At 41.9% G+C, this 21,468-nt stretch overlaps 1 protein-coding gene across 2 annotated transcripts in view; it reads left to right on the forward strand.

Annotated features, from left to right (window-relative positions):
* LOC109891437 (E3 ubiquitin-protein ligase rnf213-alpha) overlaps positions 1–18,072 on the forward strand; it is a 40,338-nt gene extending 22,266 nt beyond the window's left edge. For both annotated transcript variants that reach the window (XM_031825684.1, XM_031825683.1), the window contains exons 25-51: positions 698–818; positions 1,749–1,849; positions 2,087–2,266; positions 2,352–2,518; positions 5,082–5,184; positions 5,316–5,430; positions 5,546–5,732; positions 6,389–6,585; positions 7,461–7,583; positions 7,729–7,839; positions 8,695–8,937; positions 9,162–9,255; positions 10,053–10,087; positions 10,178–10,281; positions 10,389–10,545; positions 12,495–12,669; positions 13,069–13,163; positions 13,339–13,587; positions 13,734–13,863; positions 14,009–14,089; positions 14,274–14,454; positions 14,687–14,888; positions 15,002–15,079; positions 15,190–15,387; positions 15,647–15,739; positions 16,013–16,191; positions 16,987–18,072. In XM_031825684.1, coding sequence (XP_031681544.1) covers positions 698–818; positions 1,749–1,849; positions 2,087–2,266; positions 2,352–2,518; positions 5,082–5,184; positions 5,316–5,430; positions 5,546–5,732; positions 6,389–6,585; positions 7,461–7,583; positions 7,729–7,839; positions 8,695–8,937; positions 9,162–9,255; positions 10,053–10,087; positions 10,178–10,281; positions 10,389–10,545; positions 12,495–12,669; positions 13,069–13,163; positions 13,339–13,587; positions 13,734–13,863; positions 14,009–14,089; positions 14,274–14,454; positions 14,687–14,888; positions 15,002–15,079; positions 15,190–15,387; positions 15,647–15,739; positions 16,013–16,191; positions 16,987–17,137 — 3,850 coding nt within the window. In that variant the 3' untranslated portion in view covers positions 17,138–18,072. The remainder of the gene's footprint in view (positions 1–697; positions 819–1,748; positions 1,850–2,086; positions 2,267–2,351; positions 2,519–5,081; positions 5,185–5,315; positions 5,431–5,545; positions 5,733–6,388; positions 6,586–7,460; positions 7,584–7,728; positions 7,840–8,694; positions 8,938–9,161; positions 9,256–10,052; positions 10,088–10,177; positions 10,282–10,388; positions 10,546–12,494; positions 12,670–13,068; positions 13,164–13,338; positions 13,588–13,733; positions 13,864–14,008; positions 14,090–14,273; positions 14,455–14,686; positions 14,889–15,001; positions 15,080–15,189; positions 15,388–15,646; positions 15,740–16,012; positions 16,192–16,986) is intronic.
* The last annotated feature ends 3,396 nt before the right edge of the window (positions 18,073–21,468 follow it).

Below are 21,468 nucleotides of genomic sequence, written 5' to 3' on the forward strand. Positions count from 1 at the left end.
CCTTTCAGCAGGACAATAACTTAAAACACAAGGCCAAATATACACTGGAGTTGCTTACTAAGAAGACAGTGAATGTTCCTGAGTGGCCAAGTTACAGTTGGGACTTAAATCTGAAAATCTACGGCAAGACTTGAAAATGGCGGTCTAGCAATGATCAACAACCAACCAACTTGACAGAGCTTGAAGACTTTTAAAAATTATATTGTGTAAATATTGTACGATCTAGGTGTGCAAAGACACTTAGCCAGAAAGACTTACAGCTGTAATTGCTGCCAAAGGTGATTCTAACATGTATGATCTCAGGGGTGTGAATACTTATGTAAATGAGATATTTCTGTATTTCATTTTCAAGATAAAAAAAAGAAAGTATATTTAAGTCATTATGGTGTACTGTGTGTAGATGAGGGGGAAAAAATCATATTTAATCCATTTTGAATTCAGGCTGTAACAGAACAAAATGTGGAATAAGTCAAGGGGTATGAATACTTTCTGAAGGCACTGTATATGAATACCTGTATTCATTTGTGAGTTTGGCCGATAGGTTGCGTCTTTGACCTTTCTTTTTGATGTAGACTTTTAAGAAAGATATTTTAGGTTTTCTGTATGATAAACTTTTATTACAATGTAATTGTACTTATCCCAGATATGTCTAATACCCCCAGAATTAATAACGATTTGTCCTTGTTTCTGTTTCCAGTAATAATTGGAACCACATCTGCATCCTCTCTCTGTTTGTGGAACACATGCTGCTAGGCTTTGAGTTTGAGGAGAGGGAGCTCAAGCCTCTGGTCCTTGATCACACTCGTACCTTAGGCAAAGTAAGTTTATCTGGTATATTTTGTTTTGACTAACTTAACATGCTACTGAACGATATTCTATATCACCATTTTCACATTTGTACTCTTAAGTTTTTTCTTATGTATGGTTTATTTTCATCCCATATTTGAGGTTTCACACCCTTCAGACTTCATTTGTCCTATGTCATCTTGAGCTTTGTAAACAGTTCTATCCAAATAAACATTGTGCTTATTTAACTTGTGGGCTAAATCAGGCTCACACAGAATGTTTATTGGTAGACTTAAACAAATCTACTGGTCATGGGCTTACAAAACAAAATACAGCTGTACCATGTCAGATATAGAGGTGAAATTTGAAACACTTTGTTGCTTTTATGAATTTTGTCTTGCTGCTTTTTGTTTTATGCTGCTCTGTCTGTATGCTACGTCTTGCTTGTCCTATGTTGCTCTGTCTGTATGCTATGTCTTGCTTGTCCTATGTTGCTATGTCTGTATGCTATGTCTTGCTTGTTCTATGTTGCTATTGTTTATATTGTAATTGTTTTTAATAACCTGCCCAGGGACTGCGGTTGAAAATTAGCCGGTTGGCTAAAACCGGCACTTTTACTGAAATGTTGATTAATGTGCACTGTCCCTGTAAAAATAAAAATAAACTCAACTCAACTCAAATGTATACACCTCACACTCATGGTTATGGGCTTAAAGAAAGTTCAGATCTATTCAATTTTGAGTTTGCATCCCAATATTACTCTTTATATACATCACAGAAAACTGAAATATAACAAAGCTGTTTATCATAGAAAGACTCAATTTCCGGCATTTATTTAAAAAAATAAGTTTATTCATTATGAAAAATATGAATAACATTCCACCCATGAGGCCACTAGGTTGTTAGACTGCAGGAAAGGGCTGCTTCATTTATTGGACTGCTATTTGTATCTTGTATGACAGATTCTGTCAAAACATTCAGACGTCAAATCTGAGGAACCCTTTGCAGCCGTCATTAAAATACTGAAGTCATGCAAGAAAGGAGCAAGTGATCTTATTTGCAAGTAAGGTGCAATTGGTTTCTTTATTTTGTTCTAAATGGTATTCATATAATTTCTCTATGTTATTTGCTGTCGCTGATAAGCTGTCCCTTACGGAAAGAACACATGAATTTTACATGTGAACACATTTAAAGTGTTCCAAAAACATTTGAAATTAGATTTTCCACATGTGAAATCATGTGGTTTTTCTGTAAGGGATATACAGAATTTGATGGTATTACCATATGTTGTTTCACTTAGGTTTGATCTCCAGTGCCCTGTGTGTATGGGGGAACCAGAGGACCCCGTGGACCTGCCCTGTCACCATATTTTCTGTCTGACCTGTGTCAAAAGACGTGTCAACGTGGGCCAGATGTACTGCCCCATGTGCAAACAGGAACTCCCAGATGACTTTGAGGTGAAAGTGTCTGAAGACGTACGGTGGGTGTGTTTTAAAGTTTTGACTATGGATACCGGGACAGTACTTTCTCAGTGAGTGTCTAATCTGTCTCCTATGGTTTTGCAGAGCTTCCATCACCCTAAATGGCCAGTTCAGACGGAGTTGCAGTGCGTTTTTCATAAACCTCGTCACTACTGTGTGCTTCAAGGACAACATCCCCCCATCAAAGGGTGTCATCCTGCAGCTGTTGTCCTTCCTCATGGTCGAGACAGATCCGATTCCACTCATCAGAGGTACCCCCCCAAACACACACACGTATATACAGTACCAAATCAAATCAAATTGTATTGGTCACATACATGGTTAGCAGATGTTAATGCGAGTGTAGGGAAATGCTTGTGCTTCTAGTCCGACAGTGCAGTAATATCTAACAAGTAATCTAACAAATTCACAACGACTACATGAGTAATGTAGGATATGTAAACATTATTAAAGTGGCATTATTTAAAGTGACTAGTGATACCATTATTAAAGTGGCCAGTGATTTGAGTCTGCATGTTGGCAGCAGCCTCTCTATGTTAATGATGGCAGTTTAACAGTCTGATGGCCGTGAGATAGAAGCTGTTTTTCAGACTCTCGGTCCCAGCTTTGATGCACCTTTACTGACCTCGCCTTCTGGATGATAGCGGGGTGAACAGGCAGTGGCTCAGTTGGTTGTTGTCCTTGATGATCTTTTTTGTCCTTCCTGTGACATCGGGGGCTGTAGGTGTCCTGGAGGGCTTTGCCCCCGGTGATCTGCAGACCGCACTACCATCTGGAGAGCCTTGTGGTTGAGGGCGGTGCAGTTGCCGTACCAGGCGGTGATACAGCCCGACAGGATGCTCTCGATTGTGCATCTGTAGAAGTTTGTGAGGGTTTTAGGTGACAAGCCAAATTTCTTCAGCCTCCCGAGGTTGAAGAGGTGCTGTTGTGCCTTCTTCACCACGCTGTCTGTGTGGGTGGACCATTTCAGTTTGTCTGTGATGTGCACGCCAAGGAACTTAAAACTTCCACCTTCTCCACTACTGTCCCGTCGATGTGGATGGGGGGTGCTCCCTCTGCTGTTTCCTGAAGTCCACGATCATCTCCTTTGTATTGTTGACGTAGAGTGAGAGGTTATTTTCCTGACACCCTCACCTCCTCCCTGTAGGCTGTCTCCTCGTTGTTGTTAATCAAAAAAAGTTTGGACACACCTACGCATTCCAGGGTTTTTATTCATTTTTACTATTTTGGAATGTTGTATTTTTCATAATTTAAAAAAATAAATGCTGAAAATCCGGTGTTCATAGGAAACAAATAATACTCATGGAATCATGTAGTAACCCGGATAAATGTTAAACAAATCAAAATATATTTTATATTTGAGATTCTTCGAAATAGCCACCCTTTGCCTTGATAACAGCTTTGCACACACTTGGCATTCTCTCAGCCAGCTTCATAAAATAGTCACCTGGAATGCATTATAATTAACAGGTGTGTCTTGTTAATTTGTGGAATTTCTTTCCTTCTTAATGTGTTTGAGCCAATCAGTTGTGTTGTGAGGTAGGGGAGGAAACTGCCAAGAAACTGAAGATCTCGTACAACAATGTGTACTATTCCCTTCACAGAACAGCAGAAATTGGCTCTAACCAGAATATAAAGAGGAGTGGGAGGCCCCAGTGCACAACTGAGCAAGAGGACAAGTACATTAGAGTGTCAGACACCTCACAAGTCCTCAACTGGCAGCTTCATTAAATAGTATCTGCAAAACACCAGTCTCAAAGTCAACAATGAAGAGGCGACTCCGGGATGCTGGCCTTCTAGGCAGAGTTGCAAAGAAAAAGCCATATCTCAGACTGGCCAATAAAAATAAAAGATTAAGATGGGCAAAAGAACACAGACACTGGACAGAGGAACTCTGCCTAGAAGGCCAACATCCCGGAATCGCCTCTTCACTGTTGACGTTGAGACTGGTGTTTTGCAGATACTATTTAATGAAGCTGCCAGTTGAGGACTTGTGAGGTGTCTGACACTCTAATGTACTTGTCCTCTTGCTCAGTTGTGCACTGGGGCCTCCCACTCCTCTTTATATTCTGGTTAGAGCCAATTTTTGCTGTTCTGTGAAGGGAATAGTACACATTGTTGTACGAGATCTTTAGTTTCTTGGCAATTTCTCGCATGGAATAGCCTGCATTTCTCAGAACAAGAATAGACTGACGAGTTTCAGAAGAAAGTTAATCGTTTCTGGCCATTTTGAGCCTAATCGAACACACAAATGCTGATGCTCCAGATTCTCAACTAGTCTGAAGAAGGCCAGTTTTATTGCTTCTTTAAGCAGGACAACAGTTGTCAACTGTGCTAACATAATTGCAAAAGGGTTTTCTAATGATCAATTAGCCTTTTAAAATGATAAACTTGGATTAGCTAACACAACGTGCCATTGGAACACAGGAGTGATGGTTGCTGATAATGGGCCTGTACGCATATGTAGATATTCCATTAAAAATCAGACATTTTCAGCTACTATAGTCATTTACAACATTAACAATGTCTACACTGCATTTCTGATCAATTTCATGTTATTTTAATGGACAACAAATGTGCTTTCCTTTCAAAAACAAGGACATTTCTAAGTAACCCCAAACTTTTGAATGGTATACACACACACACACACACACACACACACACACACACACACACACACACACACACACACACACACACACACACACACACACACACACACACACACACACACACACACACACAATTGACAGATTGGATTACGACTCAATAAATGTTTGTAGCTGTGCTCTAATTTGATTGTCTTTGTACCAGCACAAAGTCAGATACACACCAAAGATTTCTCACCATTTGATGAGTCTCTGGACAAAAATCCTGTGGTGAGATCAGTGATACTCAAACTCCTGCTCAAGTACAGGTGAGTGAACCTGAAATGCTGCTTATGTCATTGTAATGTTGTTGTAACCAGTAACACAATTCAAGGTTTCGGAATAGGTAGGGTGTCAACACATTTTCCTGAATTTAACTCATTTGTGTTTTGTTTTTTAGCTTTGATGAAGTCAAGGAATATCTGCAGCAGCATTTGACATCGATAGAAGAGAGCAACATTGTCGATGCAGAAGATAAAAATGAACTGTATGCGTTGTACATTAACTGCCTTGAGGTATGATCTGATTGGGTGTCCATGCAGGCAGTCAAGACTGTTGCCCAATCAGAATAACAACATAGACCACAACTGTAGTATGACTATATGACTATTATACAACTTTCTTTCGCAGGACTCATTGTTGGAAAGAATGCCACAAGAAAACACCTGCCTTCAGGAAGAGACTGAGTTCTTGCATCACTTCCTGGACTCTGTCACTGACTCGGCTGAGACGGTCACAATAGAGTACCTGCAGCAGATCGCTAGGGTCCGCTTGTGCCTGGGCAAGGCTGCACACCTTCTCCATAGCATGCTGTCTGGTGAGAAAATTTATTAAAAAGCTCAAATCAACTCAAATGTATTTGTCACATACACATGGTTAGCAGATGTTAATGCGAGTGTAGCGAAATGCTTGTGATTCTAGTTCCGACAATGCAGTAATAACCAACGAGTAATCTAACTAACAATTCCAAAACTACTACCATATACACACAAGTGTAAAGGGATAAAGAATACTGTATGTACATAAAGATATATGAATGAGTGATGGTACAGAATGTCATAGGCAAGATGCAGTAGATGGTATCGAGTACAGTTTATACATATGAGATGAGTAATGTAGGGTATGTAAACATTAACCCCCGAGTCCCAAGTTCTGCTCCGTGTTGGTTAAAAATTGGGCTTGTTGGTATGTTTTTGTTTTTTTACAATGTAAAGATTATTGAAACCACTGGGCTCGGATCTGATGCGATTACCAAAATTAAAAATCTGATTTATTTTTCGAAGGTCCACACACCAAAAATGGACTTTAAAATTATTTTTAAATATAGGGAATTTAGAGGCAACAAGAGCAACAACAAACATTGTGGCTGTTAGGCCATCACAAGTGTGTGTCATGGGGAATGTTGAAAACACTTGCAATAAGTTTGTCTGACTGATCCAAGACATGTCCTGAAAGAAGTGTCTGGTCTTTCAGGGGTATGTGCAAGTCCTCAGGATGTGGTTGAGGAGTTTCTTCGTGCTGTTAGGAACCTGTGTGAGAGGAGTGTGAACGACTGGTACCGGGTCTACCTGATCCGCAACATCAGCAGACAGCAGGGTGTAGAGTGTGTCCAGGGGATGCTGAAGGAAGCCGAGTACAGGTGGCTTTTCCCTGAAGAGATACATCAACAGGTACATAGTAACATACGGCTTTCTTAAATGTTTTATAAACCACATGTTTAACTGTTGAAAAAGCCTGTATTTATTTTCCTTTCATTAAAGTACTTGTCAAGTACATATTAAAGTGATATGGAAGACTACGTATATAGCATATGACCTCTCTGTAAATGAACCCTCGCAACGAAGAACCATATATGTGACTGGTTACAGGATCGGGAGCGTTTGACGCTCGTTCGTACTTCACAGTAGGACCTCGTGTCTGGCATGGTGGAGTTGACCATGCTGATGGTTGGCCATACGTTTACATGTATTTCTTAAAGAGACGGATGGGGCTAAGGCTTAAGAGGGTGTGAAAAATGCTGAATGGGCGTAAACAAAGAAGAGCTCTCTAGCAAGTGTGAAAATTGCATCAACATTTTTCAAAGGGCATTTTCTCCAACTTGTCTCCTAAGTGTAGCAGCATAACTTTCCAATGTTTTCTCCAACTTGTCTCCTAAGTGTAGCAGCATCACTTTCCAATGTTTTCTCCAACTTGTCTCCTAAGTGTAGCAGCATAACTTTCCAATGTTTTCTCCAACTGCAGTGTATGATATACAATTTTGAAGCTCTAACATTTGAAATAACCCCCCTACAGAGAAATCTGGCCACATATATGTGCATTATGAAAAATTCCGATATTGTGAAATATTAGACATTTTCTTTGTGTATACCACATTGTGTCATTATTCTTCTCACAAGTCATCACACTTCTATCGTTTAATTATACCTGCCTGTTTTTTGATTTCATATTTATTTTCCATACTTTTTATAAGGATTCATGAAGTTGATATATATATATTTTTTAACACATACTGTATATGGTTGTTCATCTGCGGGATTGTGTACAGAATGAAGATGGTGGGCAGATGGACCAGTATCTGGTCTATGGAGAGCAATACCTGGCTGTACGGGAGGCTGTTGCCAAAGCAGTATTAGAGGGCACTGTGGAGGACATAGAGAAGAAGTGTGAGGTATTAGTGCAATTCCACTCAGCTCTCTAACAGTGTCTCGTGCATTACTATTACTAACCTGTTTGAAAGCATTTCTAATCATCTGAGGTAATGCATCATTGATAAGTGGATAATCCTCCGCTCTGCGTCTTTGTCTTGTTTATAGAGATGTACTGCACCTCCAAAGAGGCGGACCTTGTATATCCTGCTGGCTCTTTTCAGAGAAGTCACCAGTCTGTACCGAGCAGCCAACACAGGCCTCCATCCCAGCCCTAAGGTAGGAACACAGGCCTCCACCCCAGCCCTAGGGTAGGAACACAGGCCTCCACCCCAGCCCTAAGGTAGGAACACAGGCCTCCACCCCAGCCCTAAGGTAGGAACACAGGCCTCCACCCCAGCCCTAGGGTAGAAACACAGGCCTCCACCCCAGCCCTAGGGTAGGAACACAGGCCTCCAGCCCGGCCCTAGGGTAGGAACACAGGCCTCCACCCCAGCCCTAAGGTAGGAACACAGGCCTCCACCCCAGCCCTAGGGTAGGAACACAGGCCTCTACTCCAGCCCTAGGGTAGGAACACAGGCCTCCACCCCAGCCCTAGGGTAGGAACACAGGCCTCCAGCCCGGTCCTAGGGTAGGAACACAGGCCTCCACCCCAGCCTTAGGGTAGGAACACAGGCCTCCACCCCAGCCCTAGGGTAGGAACACAGGCCTCCAGCCCAGCCCTAGGGTAGGAACACAGGCCTCCAGCCCAGCCCTAGTGTAGGAACACAGGCCTCCACCCCAGCCCTAAGGTAGGAACACAGGCCTCTACCCCAGCCCTAGGGTAGGAACACAGGCCTCCACCCCAGCCCTAGGGTAGGAACACATTGGACTCTGTTGTTGATGATAGAAACGGGGCAACTAGTGACATTTCAATGTTAGATTTTCATATCATGTTGCTAATTTAAGTTAAATGTGACCTTTTCGTAGATTCCTAAAAAGTCCCCCCAAATCTCAATCAAGCCATCTTGATTGTCCCAGAAAATATGGTTGATTGTCCCAGAAAATGTTAGGATGAAATGTCTCATATGCCTAACTGAACCCTCAGTCCATACACAGAGGTTATATTTAACCATAATGGCTGTCCTCCCTCAGAAATGCCAAGAACTTGAGTACTTCATCCAGGGTTCAAGGTACCTAGATCCCAAGCCAGTGAGGGACTTTGCCATGGCATTGGTGCAGAACAGGATGGGAGAACTGAATGTCCATAATGGCCGTACTGGTGCAGAGCACGTCCTTATAGAGCTGGCTGTCCACCTGGCCGCTGTGCTGCTCACTGGGACAGAAGGGGTGCTTACACCTCTTCAGCAGCTTGGCCTGACTCCTAACAACATGCAGGTATGATCCATCTCACCATCTCATACTGGCTGCATCCTAATTGTCCACCCTTCTCCCGAAGGGATTAAACAATGGTGGAAACTCACTGTAGCCAATACGTACACCAATCCAATGCTTTTTCAGCAGAAGGGTGGAGAATCGAAACGCAGCCATTGTTCTCATAAACATGTTATTCCAAGTTGAATATGGGAGTTCTGTCTTTATCGGACTGTCTATTCCAACAGAGAGCCTTCATACCCACGATGCCTGAAGACATGCTGGCTATGGCCCAAAGGGTTTTAACACAGACTGGAGGCCTTCAAGCACTCACCTGGTATTGTAAGTACAGTGCCCATATAAATGTTGGTGTGCCCTATAACTATAAAATCTGCTTTCTCAATTCACCTGTGGCATTGATTTGGTTAACCTTTTACTGCAGTAGGCTAAATCAGTGTTTCTTGGTAGTCTTAAACAAATCTACTTTGAAACAAATGTATACACCTCACACTCATGGTTATGGGCTTAAAGAAAGTTCAGATGTATTCAATTTTGAGTTTGTATCCCAATATTACTCTTTATATACATCACAGAAGACTGAAATATAACAAAGCTGTTTATCATAGAAACACTGGATTTTCAGCAGTATTTTTTTGGTATGTTTATTAATTATGAAATTATGAAACATATTCATAACATTCCATCCATGATGCCACTAGAGGGCGATTTTATCATTTGACTGCAATATGCTACAATATGTAAAGCTTGCCTGAATAATAACAAATGACTTAGATTTCCAAAACACTTTCTTAACTTCTGTATGTTTTGTTCGAGCTCACTTCATCCACTACCAAGAACATTCACCTCAGCTTTCAGGTTGCAGTAGTGTCCTAATGTAGAAGTATCTCATACTGATTCCTACTAAACAACAGCTATTGAAAAATTGCAGCATAGAACACATATTGTAAGCATTATAGTAACACATTATAATGACTCATACATGCACATGACAAGTATATAAAGCATTATACCTGTTGGTAAAGTGTTACCGAATAAGTCAATGATGAGTTGTGTTGTATACTGAGTAAAACATTGCAAAACTAAACATTAACATTTTTATTGACCTTTGTTCTCTACAGCCTGTCCTGAAGGACACCCTTGTGCTGTTGGTGAGGTAAGCACAGTTCTTAATGTATAATTAAATTGACAAACATTCACAATGTTAAAAAACTCCACAGCAGACTAATTCACCCCCTCTTTGCAGTGTGGTCGCCCCACCCAGCTGGCACGCTGTCTAGAGTGTGGGGCAGTAGTTGGAGGGAAGAACCATGCTCCTGTCAGAGGTTTCAGTGCTATGGGACTGCAGCGGTAAATGTGTTCCCTGTGGTGCTTACAAAAAGGGCTTCCTGTTGATATTGTTGCTAAAGCATCAGATTGACAGATCCCATGTTGAATGACTGAACTTGCCCTCTTAGGGGAGATCTGACAAGGACTGGTCACATCCTAGGAGATCCTCAGAGGAGGGACAACCCAGACTCCCAGGACACCAAAAACATGTCCTTCACCCCCTTCACCCTCGTCAGGCTGCTCACCCATCTAGCCATGCTGCTAGGGGCCTCAGAGCACCCACAGGTACGCCTGCTTGTCTGCCAATGGCAGCCCACTCTTTCTAGCACTGTGTACAGTGTACCAAACGACAAAATAGTGGTTACAGAGTTACAGTGCCTTGCGAAAGTATTCGGCCCCCTTGAACTTTGCGACCTTTTGCCACATTTCAGGCTTCAAACATAAAGATATAAAACAATATTTTTTTGTGAAGAATCAACAACAAGTGGGGACACAATCATGAAGTGGAACGACATTTATTGGATATTTCAAACTTTTTTAACAAATCAAAAACGGAAAAATTGGGCGTGCAAAATTATTCAGCCCCTTTACTTTCAGTGCAGCAAACTCTCTCCAGAAGTTCAGTGAGGATCTCTGAATGATCCAATGTTGACCTAAATGACTAATGATGATAAATACAATCCACCTGTGTGTAATCAAGTCTCCGTATAAATGCACCTGCACTGTGATAGTCTCAGAGGTCCGTTAAAAGCGCAGAGAGCATCATGAAGAACAAGGAACACACCAGGCAGGTCCGAGATACTGTTGTGAAGAAGTTTAAAGCCGGATTTGGATACAAAGAGATTTCCCAAGCTTTAAACATCCCAAGGAGCACTGTGCAAGCGATAATATTGAAATGGAAGGAGTATCAGACCACTGCAAATCTACCAAGACCTGGCCGTCCCTCTAAACTTTCAGCTCATACAAGGAGAAGACTGATCAGAGATGCAGCCAAGAGGCCCATGATCACTCTGGATGAACTGCAGAGATCTACAGCTGAGGTGGGAGACTCTGTCCATAGGACAACAATCAGTCGTATATTGCACATCTGGCCTTTATGGAAGAGTGGCAAGAAGAAAGCCATTTCTTAAAGATATCCATAAAAAGTGTCGTTTAAAGTTTGCCACAAGCCACCTGGGAGACACACCAAACATGTGGAAGAAGGTGCTCTGGTCAGATGAAACCAAAATTGAACTTTTTGGCAACAATGCAAAATGTTATGTTTGGCATAAAAGCAACACAGCGCATCACCCTGAACACACCATCCCCACTGTCAAACATGGTGGTGGCAGCATCATGGTTTGGGCCTGCTTTTCTTCAGCAGGGACAGGGAAGATGGTTAAAATTGATGGGAAGATGGATGGAGCCAAATACAGGACCATTCTGGAAGAAAACCTGATGGAGTCTGCAAAAGACCTGAGACTGGGACAGAGATTTGTCTTCCAACAAGACAATGATCCAAAACATAAAGCAAAATCTACAATGGAATGGTTCAAAAATAAACATATCCAGGTGTTAGAATGGCCAAGTCAAAGTCCAGACCTGAATCCAATCGAGAATCTGTGGAAAGAACTGAAAACTGCTGTTCACAAATGCTCTCCATCCAACCTCACTGAGCTCGAGCTGTTTTGCAAGGAGGAATGGGAAAAAATGTCAGTCTCTCGATGTGCAAAACTGATAGAGACATACCCCAAGCGACTTACAGCTGAAATCGCAGCAAAAGGTGGCGCTACAAAGTATTAACTTAAGGGGGCTGAATAATTTTGCACGCCCAATTTTTCAGTTTTTGAAAAAGTTAAATAAATGTCGTTCCACTTCATGATTGTGTCCCACTTGTTGTTGATTCTTCACAAAAAAATACAGTTTTATATCTTTATGTTTGAAACCTGAAATGTGGAAAAGGTCGCAAAGTTCAAGGGGGCCGAATACTTTCGCAAGGCACTGTATATAGAGTAATATAGAGTTGTTGTTTATCATTCAAGTTCAAGTAGTTTATTTTCCATTATCTACTCAATTAGTGTATAAATAATTAAGCTTATCTACTAATTATACGGTTTTGATGTTAGTAAAATACAAAGGAGATGTAAAAAAAAATGACATATAGAAGATGAAAATACTAAAAGACAAAATATATAAAAGATGACAACTGCGGACTGCAGTATTTCACAATAATAAGATATCTCTCTTCTTTCTAGTCCGTCCAGCAGATCATCCAGCCTCCAGTTGCTGACCCCTGTAGATTTCTGATCCTTCACCTGCTAAAGGATATGGATCATGTGACCAAAGCCCTGGGGAAGGGAACAGATGGCATGGTCACCGCCATCCACCTGATAATCAGATCCATCCTGGAGTCACCACAGACCAATCCATGTAAGGCCTTTCATTAATGCTCTCATAAGCCCTCTGACAGGTATACTTTATTATCTGATTTTAACTCAATCAAGTTTTTAATTGTTTACACACAATCATATTTGAACACAATCAAGTATTTAAGTGTATATTCACAATCATATTTTAACTTGAATAGGCTAATAAAGTATCACATTTTTTACTGTGAGCGAGAGTTGCACCTTTTCCTTTCAAATACCAATGTGATTTTTTGGTTGCATCTCGTCTCACTTTGGTTGAGCGCCTCCCACTCCTCTCCAAACATTTTGAAATGAAAGTCAGAGCAAGTTAATTGTTTGAAATGAAACTAAATCTAAATCACATACCTGCGAACTTATAACACAGATACGAGTAGCTACCTCATGGACTCTTTGTTTCTAGGGATGGCTGGCTATGATTCCCAACTGTCAACTAAAGAGGCCAGAAATACCTGGGAGACAACCGTTGCTACTGACATCATCACTCCTCAGTTGAAGGTGAAACCTTTGGATAACATTTGAAGTTAGCTATAGTTTGATTAAAGATCTATTTGATAAAACATATATTCCAGCTATATTCCAAGTCAAAGATAAGATTGCACCTTTGAAGGGACAAAGAGTTTCACTTTGTCTGTGTCTGTATGTACATACCTGTGTGTGTTTGACATCACAGCATCTTGACCAGCGGCTGAGAGAGGTGAATGCCACAATCAGAAATGACTCGCGTGTCTCCTCTAACTTCATCATGAGGGTGACATTCGGGGATGAGTGTCCGTTGTCCTCGCTACCTCGGGGCTCCCAGGTCCACTGTTCAGGAGTGTGGAGCTGCAGAGAGAGGGTGTCCCTACTCAGCCTCACCCACATCGTAGAGCAGAACGATGGAAAGGACAAGCTCCCTCTACTATGGAGGTTCCTACAGAAGGTAATCGTCACGAAACCTGTGTTTTTTCTTCCTATTGTAAATAGATTTTCTAAATCTTGCATCTTTGAATAGTTTCTGAGTGAGTCTGTGACATTTAACTCACATGATCTCCTGCATTTTCCATATATTTTGGGGAATTTTCGCAGGAGGCAGAGTTCCGGCTGGTGAGGTTCCTTCCAGATATCCTGGCCCTGCAGAAGAGTCTGGTGAAAAGGTTCCAGAAGTCATCAGACCTGATGAATGACTCCATTAGAGAGTTCATCCAGAAACAGTCAGGTAACGTCAACTGTCCATCAGAATGATCCATCCTTCGCGCTATGCAGCATAGTTATCATCATATTATTGCCGATTGCCAATTTGAGACTAACTTATGAAAAGCAGAATTGAGTGATATAATTTATGGGGTTTTGTCTTCTAACAGCACCGATGAGAGTGTGCTATGAGAAACGAATCCAGATCTTCCTGAATACATGGAACTTGCTCAGATTGTCAGTAGCCACCAGTGAGTTACCCTTCTTTGACTACAGTCCCCTGTAAAGCAGGACAAAGTTGGCCGTACAACTGGAACATTGTCTGTGCCCAAAATGGCACCCTATTCTCTACATAGGGCCCCGGTTGGAAGTAGTGCACTATGTAGGCAATAGGGACATAATCATTTTTTAAACTTTGTGTGTTTGGATGTGCAGGTGAAATAAAGATCCCAGAAGAGTTCTGGAAGGAGAATTTGGACCAGGACAGTGACCTCCAATACCTCCTGCCACGGCGCCAGGGTCCAGGCCTGTGTTCCACCGCTCTGCTCAGTCACCTGGTGGCCCTGCACAATGAGCTGCTTCACGCTGTGGACCGTCACACTGGGGAAGACACCAGGTACAGCACTGCCAAGGAACCAATCCCCCCTCCCATGCCACCCACCCCCATCCCAAACAAACCCCAACCACCCCCAACCTTGACTCTAAACACAATAATGAAAATATATTTTTTTAAGGTAGAATAGAAATGAAAGATATTTGGAACTAACACTGGATTTGTTTACTGCACAGCCGTCAGCCAGTTTATCCAGGGATATTAAAATGTCTCAAAGTACTTTCTGCTCCAACAGCTACAAGGTGAGTCTGTCAGAGCTGACAGATCTGCATGTGATCCGCTATGAAGTGGAGAAGGACCTGCTGCCACTGGTGCTGTCAAACTGCCAGTACAGCCTGGAGCGTGGCAAGGAGACCCTGTCTGAGTACGACCTTCCCAAAATCCAGCAGCAGGTCCTAACCCGCTTCCTGCAGGGCAAACCCCTCATAACACTAACTGTGAGTCCTGGCTTCTAATTAAGGCCCCAGACCCTCTGGTGCTTACAGATCTGAAATGACTGGGAAAACGAAAGCACTGCATCACTTACTGAATCCAATGTGTTGACTTTCAGGGAATCCCGATTTTGGTCACCAGACATGAAAGAGATTACGAAAGCATTTTGAAAACAGTGAAAGGAAAAGTGTCTCAGGTAAGTTTTACGGAAGCATTATTATTACTTGTATTTGTTGACACACCATTGTGACGTCATGTGAATACATATCACATTTCAGCGGTACAATGTCATCGTTGTTTTCCCAGGAGCGTCTGCCGTCCCTGACCCTCACAGCCCTGTCCAGGGATCTGGAGTCGCACAGTGAGGTGTGTGATGCCCTGAAGGCTATGGAGCTGGCTCTGGGCTTCCTGTCCATGACTGGGGGAGACACCCACATGCCCTTGGTGCGTTACCTGGGGGACACGCTCAGGATGAGCGAGCAGACCGAACCACACTTCTTAAAGGTGACCATGTTTATTTGATATTGTGTGTCAGATTGATGAGCTAGAAAGAAATACAGTACAACCTCTAAGATACAAACCTAAGAGTTAGACTGCCTGGTCAACTGAACAGGCAAACCTCCCTTCTAATGTGTTCTTATCTCTAAGGTCCTACTGTACTGAGATTGAATATATCTGCGTTGTATCCAGTGTACCAGTCATGTTGCCAGTATTCCATACATGTAGTCTAACGTGTGTGCTCTGTGCTGCCCCATTTCTTTAGGCTCTGGGCAGATGCAGTCTGAAGCACTGTGTGGCTCTGTGGCAGCTCCTCTCTTCCCTCAAATCAGAGAACATGCTGAAGAGTCTGAAGAGGGTAACCAACAGCTTATCACACATACTGTAGTAATACGTGACACAATCATCTTAAAAAGAACTCGCCGGCTCTATCATTGCAATCATTGCTGAGAGATGTTTCAGTGTTTTTCAACCCTAACATATTACTTTGGTCAATTTTAAGTAACGATTTGCACAGATGAGGAAGGGTGAATCTATAGCCATCGTTGGGGTTGATTCCCAGTCATGCTGTATGATACCACTGTCGGTCTGGATAACTCTGAGATTCCTTCCTCTATCTTCCCTCCTGAAGGACCCATTCTCTGGGGTCTCGGCTGAGTACCAGAAGCACCTGGAGGAGGAGCAGAAGAAGCTGCTCCAAGGTTTCATCACCGTGGGGAACATCAACACCTGGCTTCTGGAGATGCACGAGTTCCTCCTGCTGAACCTGGGGAGCCCTCGTGCCTCGGATACCTATGGACCACACTGGAGGTGAGGATAGACAGCAAATGTGGGCGGGAACAGGGGCTACTCCCGAGGATAGACAGCAAGTGTGGGCGGGAACAGGGACTACTCCCGAGGATAGACAGCAAGTGTGGGCGGGAACAGGGGCTACTCCCGAGGATAGACAGCAAGTGTGGGCGGGAACAGGGGCTACTCCCGAGGATAGACAGCAAGTGTGGGCGTGAACAGGGGCTACTACCGAGGATAGACAGCAAGTGTAGGCGGGAACAGGGGCTACTCCCGAGGATAGACAGCAAGTGTAGGCGGGAACTGGGTCTACTCCCGAGGATAGACAGCAAGTGTAGGTGGGAATTCCAAACCATCATTGTAACTCTCATTTTCATGAAAAGGGACATTTGCATGTGACATGCAGCTGCTAAACACATACATTAGCCTTGGATGTGAAGCCACATTCACAATGTGAGGGCTAAAGTTGCAAAGGCAGATGTGACTTCACATATTTTGATGGTATTTGATCCCCTTGACTGAACAACATTGTCACTCCCGCTCGCCCTCTATGGCGCTCAACGTACCCGGTCTACTCTCCACCGGTCCTGGGAACACTCATTAGGCACACCTGGACTCCATCACTACCCCCTTTATCTAGCATCACTCTTCAGGCAGTATTGGTTCAGACGCTGCGCTTGTTTTTGTAACACTCCATGTTCGGTATTATTAAAATCACCATCTGCACCTGCTTCCTGTTTCCTGACTCCCAGCGTTACAGACACAGTTCTGAGGTCTGAAATCACAACCTGTTTTGTCTTCTTTCTCTCATTCTAGTGTCAAAGAGACTTTGGCTGCATACATGGATCGCAAAGAAGTACAAGTCCCTCCTGACGTGGAGGCTTCCTTCCCTGATGAGATACTCCTCTCACAGATTGTGGAGACCTGGAAATTTACTGTGACTTACAAACAAGAATGGATGATGTAATCGATTCCACCTGAACGTGATTTGTAAAGGACTACACTGGATCACCGGGGAAATGTTAGAATAGAACACAAGTGCTTCTGATTGTATGCTGTATAGATGTATGTGCTTTCTCCAGTGATCTCACAGTATGTGCCACACTGACACACCATACTTAGATACTAAGAGGATTTATAACTGGTATGTGGGGAATCTTGCCTTTCTCCAAACAAAACCTTCCTTGAATGCAAAATTTTCTCAGGAAAACATTCCAAATATCATTTTTTGCTCAGACTATGGGGTTGGTTCAATCCGTATCGCTGATGTTCAGGGCAATAGCGCAATTGAATATTAAAGGCATTGTTACTGCGTTCGCATGAGACTGCATTCACGGTAAACACTGTATATGTCGGCTCAATTGGAAATGACCTTTACATTTTAAGCGCGCCATAGTGGTGGACTTCGGGTAAACGGATTGAATCAAGCCTTATTTAAACCAAACTGTGTTTACAGAATGTTTTATGCAATCATTTTTGTTACTAGATGTTTATTTTGTGGGAAATATTTTTTACATTATTTGAGAGACTAACTCCAGTGCAGTTTTTATGTTTACCACATGTTTATGTTATGCTCTTCTCTTTTACACATTGTACTTTTAAATGGGTTTATATTTTGGGAGAATATTGGTGGTTGGTGTTATTTTAAAGTTAATATTTCCAAACATTATGTTCAGATCAGTGCAATAAGCATCCGCTTGAGGGTGCTATTGGCCCACATTTTGTAATTTACAGTCCTGAAGATCTAAAATCAAGTTAGTTAAATACATGACCTAATAATTTTATCTGCCTGGTTTTAATGTCTTCTGGTTGAATATGACTACATTATCTTCTTCCATTTGTTTAAGAAAATGTGTCCAAATCATGGCATCTTGAAATAAAAGGGCTGGTGCTGTCAAGAGGGATGTTTGTCACTCCTTTGCTGGTCATATACTTAATGTACAAGCCTAGATAATACCCTCATTTCACTAACTTGCCATTGCCAATGGGTCATATTTCATTTATTTGAAGGTTTGCTTAGATAGCTTATAACCTATTTAAGCAGACCTTCAAATTGTTGCGTAAGATTTTATTTCATAAACCTGTTAATACATGAATGTAATTGGTTCATGTATTCATTTAGCATTAGTAAATATTTACATGTATAAACCATATTATAAATAAGTGTTATATATACATCATTAATAACAGGCCTTGTATTAAATATTGTATAATTATTCGTCATTTAATGGTTAACAAACTATCTAAGGGGAGCGATCAGAGAGTTCATGCGATCTGCCTTGAGATGTCCTCTAGAGACTGTAAACAAGGGGACTTTCGCTCGCAGCGACAAGACCAAGGGTCCCCGACCGATCAACGCAAAAATGAAACACTACCAACAAAAGGAGCTGATCAAAAGCAGGGGAAGGGAGCTTAAAGGGATCAAACTCGGTCTGAATGATCCATTTCTCCAAGAGGCTGTATCCTGTACAGAGGCAACAGAGGGAAAGGTTTTTAAGCGTGCCTTTCTCATTGTAGACAAACTCTTTATAGACGGACAGCTCTTCAGAGACAGCTCCATAACACCATGGTGGTACTAAATTCTATGGGGATGTCAAGTTCCGGGAAAAATTATGGGGACTAAAACACTATGAAGTTGATATGTGCAGAAACACACTACCTGCTAGTTTACACATATGGACGCAATACACACACACACTTGATCTCTCTCCTCTCACTCTCTCGTTCTCTCTTGTCTAGAGCGTTTTTTGTTTGTCTATCTGTTGTATGTCTTTGTCTACATTTGTATCTATGTTTACAACAAGCAATGGGAAGATATCAGAACAGGGACGTTGGGGAATAATAGCATATTTTAAGGGATACATTTGTACTATAGTGAACCCGTTTCTATAATAATGCAAGGTCTCTTTCATAATCACGTGAAAAGTCAATTGCTATGAAAATAGTGGGATGTGGTTTTCTATGAAAATGATGTTAAATGTAACTATGATGCAACTATGATGGCTGTACCACAACAGGCTGTACCTGTTGTGGAGTCCCAGCGTCGTCTGGGTTTTGCCGGTGTAGGCGTCATTGTAAATAAGAATTGTTCTTAACTGACTTGCCTATTTAAATAAAGGTAACATATATATATATATATATATATATATATATATATATATATATATATATATATATATTAATGATGGTGATACAGTATGGATTCCAATTATCATCCTGAATATTAAAGCTATACTCACTCCATGTTACGCACATAGACTCCGATCGCATTCTGTGTCCTATCAATACTTTAAAAAACTTTGATGAAAGAAAGAGACAGGAATGTAGTCAAGACGACTAGCTTGATTAAGTCTCCTCCATGTATGTCTCACTAGGTCAGGGATTTTTAGTCTCCAAATATTCACTATTTTTAATGTGTCCATAATATTTGTGATTTCCTTAAGGGCACGGAGATGATAGTTTGTAGAGTGATTACCTTTACTGTCCATTGAGGTACTTAACAGTGTGTTATAGTCTCCTACCATAATGATTTGATCATTTGTTGCCTGTAAGTTCAATAAATTGGTATAAATATTTTCTAAGAGGTATGGATCATCCTGATTTGGACCATATAGATTAATGAGCCAAGTCTATTTTTATCACCCACTTTCATATTCAAAAGGATCCACCTTCCTTGCGAGTCATTCCTGATTATTTGCACGTTCAGATCGAAATTTTTGTTCATCACACCCTTTGAGTTCCTTTGTCCATGACAGAAAATTATTTCACCACCCCATTCCTTTTTCCACACAACTTCATCTAAGGATGTAGAGTGAGTTTCCTGTAAACAACTCCATCTAAGGATGTAGAGTGAGTTTCCTGTAAACAGTATATGTTATATTCCTTTTCTTTCAGCCATGTAAAGACTGATCTTCTTTTTTTATAATCTACTAAACCGTTATAATTATAACTGGCTATACTTATTTCAAACCTTACCATAACTAGATTCTAGTCTCAGATTACAGCCAATTGATTACAGCATTAACCTAAAATTGAAGGAGGAAGATGGCAGTGGGAAGAGGTAGGGAACTGATCTGTCTGCCCGATTTAAAGGATCAAAACTGGAGGAGGCAGGTGGCAGTGGGAGGAGGTAGGGAACTGATCTGTCTGCCCGATTTAAAGGATCAAAACTGGCGGAGGAATACAAATCGCATAAATAGGAAAGTATACCAGTTTCATTTGAGGACCAGGATGTTGACAGCTGTGCCAAACATATTGCAAAATAATTGGGAAGAGATTTTTGATGTACCAACTCCATGGTGCAGGGTGTATCTCAAAGTTTTGCTCACCTGAGGTGGAGTATCTTATGATAAGCTACAGACCTCACTATTTACCCAGAGAGTTTTCATCTGTTTTTTTTCGTAGCTGTCTATATACCACTACAGAGCGAGGTTGGAACTAAAACCACACTAAATGAGCTGTATTCTGCCATACGCAAACAGGAAACCGCTCATCCAGAGACGGGGTTCCGAGTGGCCGGTGACTTTAACGCAGGGAAACTTAAATCAGTTTTACCTCATTTCTATCAACATGTTAAATGTGCAATCAGAGGTAAACAAAATTCTAGACCACCTCTACTCCACACACAGAGACGCGTACAAAGCTCTCCCTCGCCCTCCATTTGGCAAATCTGACCATAACTCTATCCTCCTGATTCCTGCTTACAAGCTAAAAATTTAAGCAGGAAGCACCAGTGACTCGGTCTATAAAAAATTGGTCAGATGAAGCAGATGATAAACTACAGGACTGTTTTGCTATCACAGACTGGAATATGTTACGTGATTCTTCTGATGACATTGAGGAGTACACCACATCAGTCACTGGCTTTATCAATAAGTGCATCGAGGATGTCGTCCCCACAGTGACTGTACGTACATACCCCAACCAGAAGCAATGGATTATAGGTAACATCCGCACTGAGCTAAAGGGTAGAACTGCCACTTTCAAGGAGCAGGACTCTAACCCGGAAGCTTATAAGAAATCCCACTATGCCCTCTGACGAACCATCAAACAGCAAAGCGTCAATACAGGACTAAGATCAAATTGTACTACACTGGATCCGACGCTCGTTGGATGTGGCAGGGCTTGCAAACTATTACAGACTACAAAGGGAAGCACAGCCGAGAGCTGCCCAGTGACACGAGCCTACCAGATGAGCTAAATAACTTCTATGCTCGATTCGAGACAATTAACACTGAAATACAGTTCAAATGTGTCGTCAGTGAGCCATTCAATCTGAATTAAGATACACGTTTCTCA

Source organism: Oncorhynchus kisutch, linkage group LG5 (genome assembly GCF_002021735.2).
Source record: "Oncorhynchus kisutch isolate 150728-3 linkage group LG5, Okis_V2, whole genome shotgun sequence".
In the NCBI taxonomy this organism is placed as follows: Eukaryota; Metazoa; Chordata; class Actinopteri; order Salmoniformes; family Salmonidae; genus Oncorhynchus; species Oncorhynchus kisutch.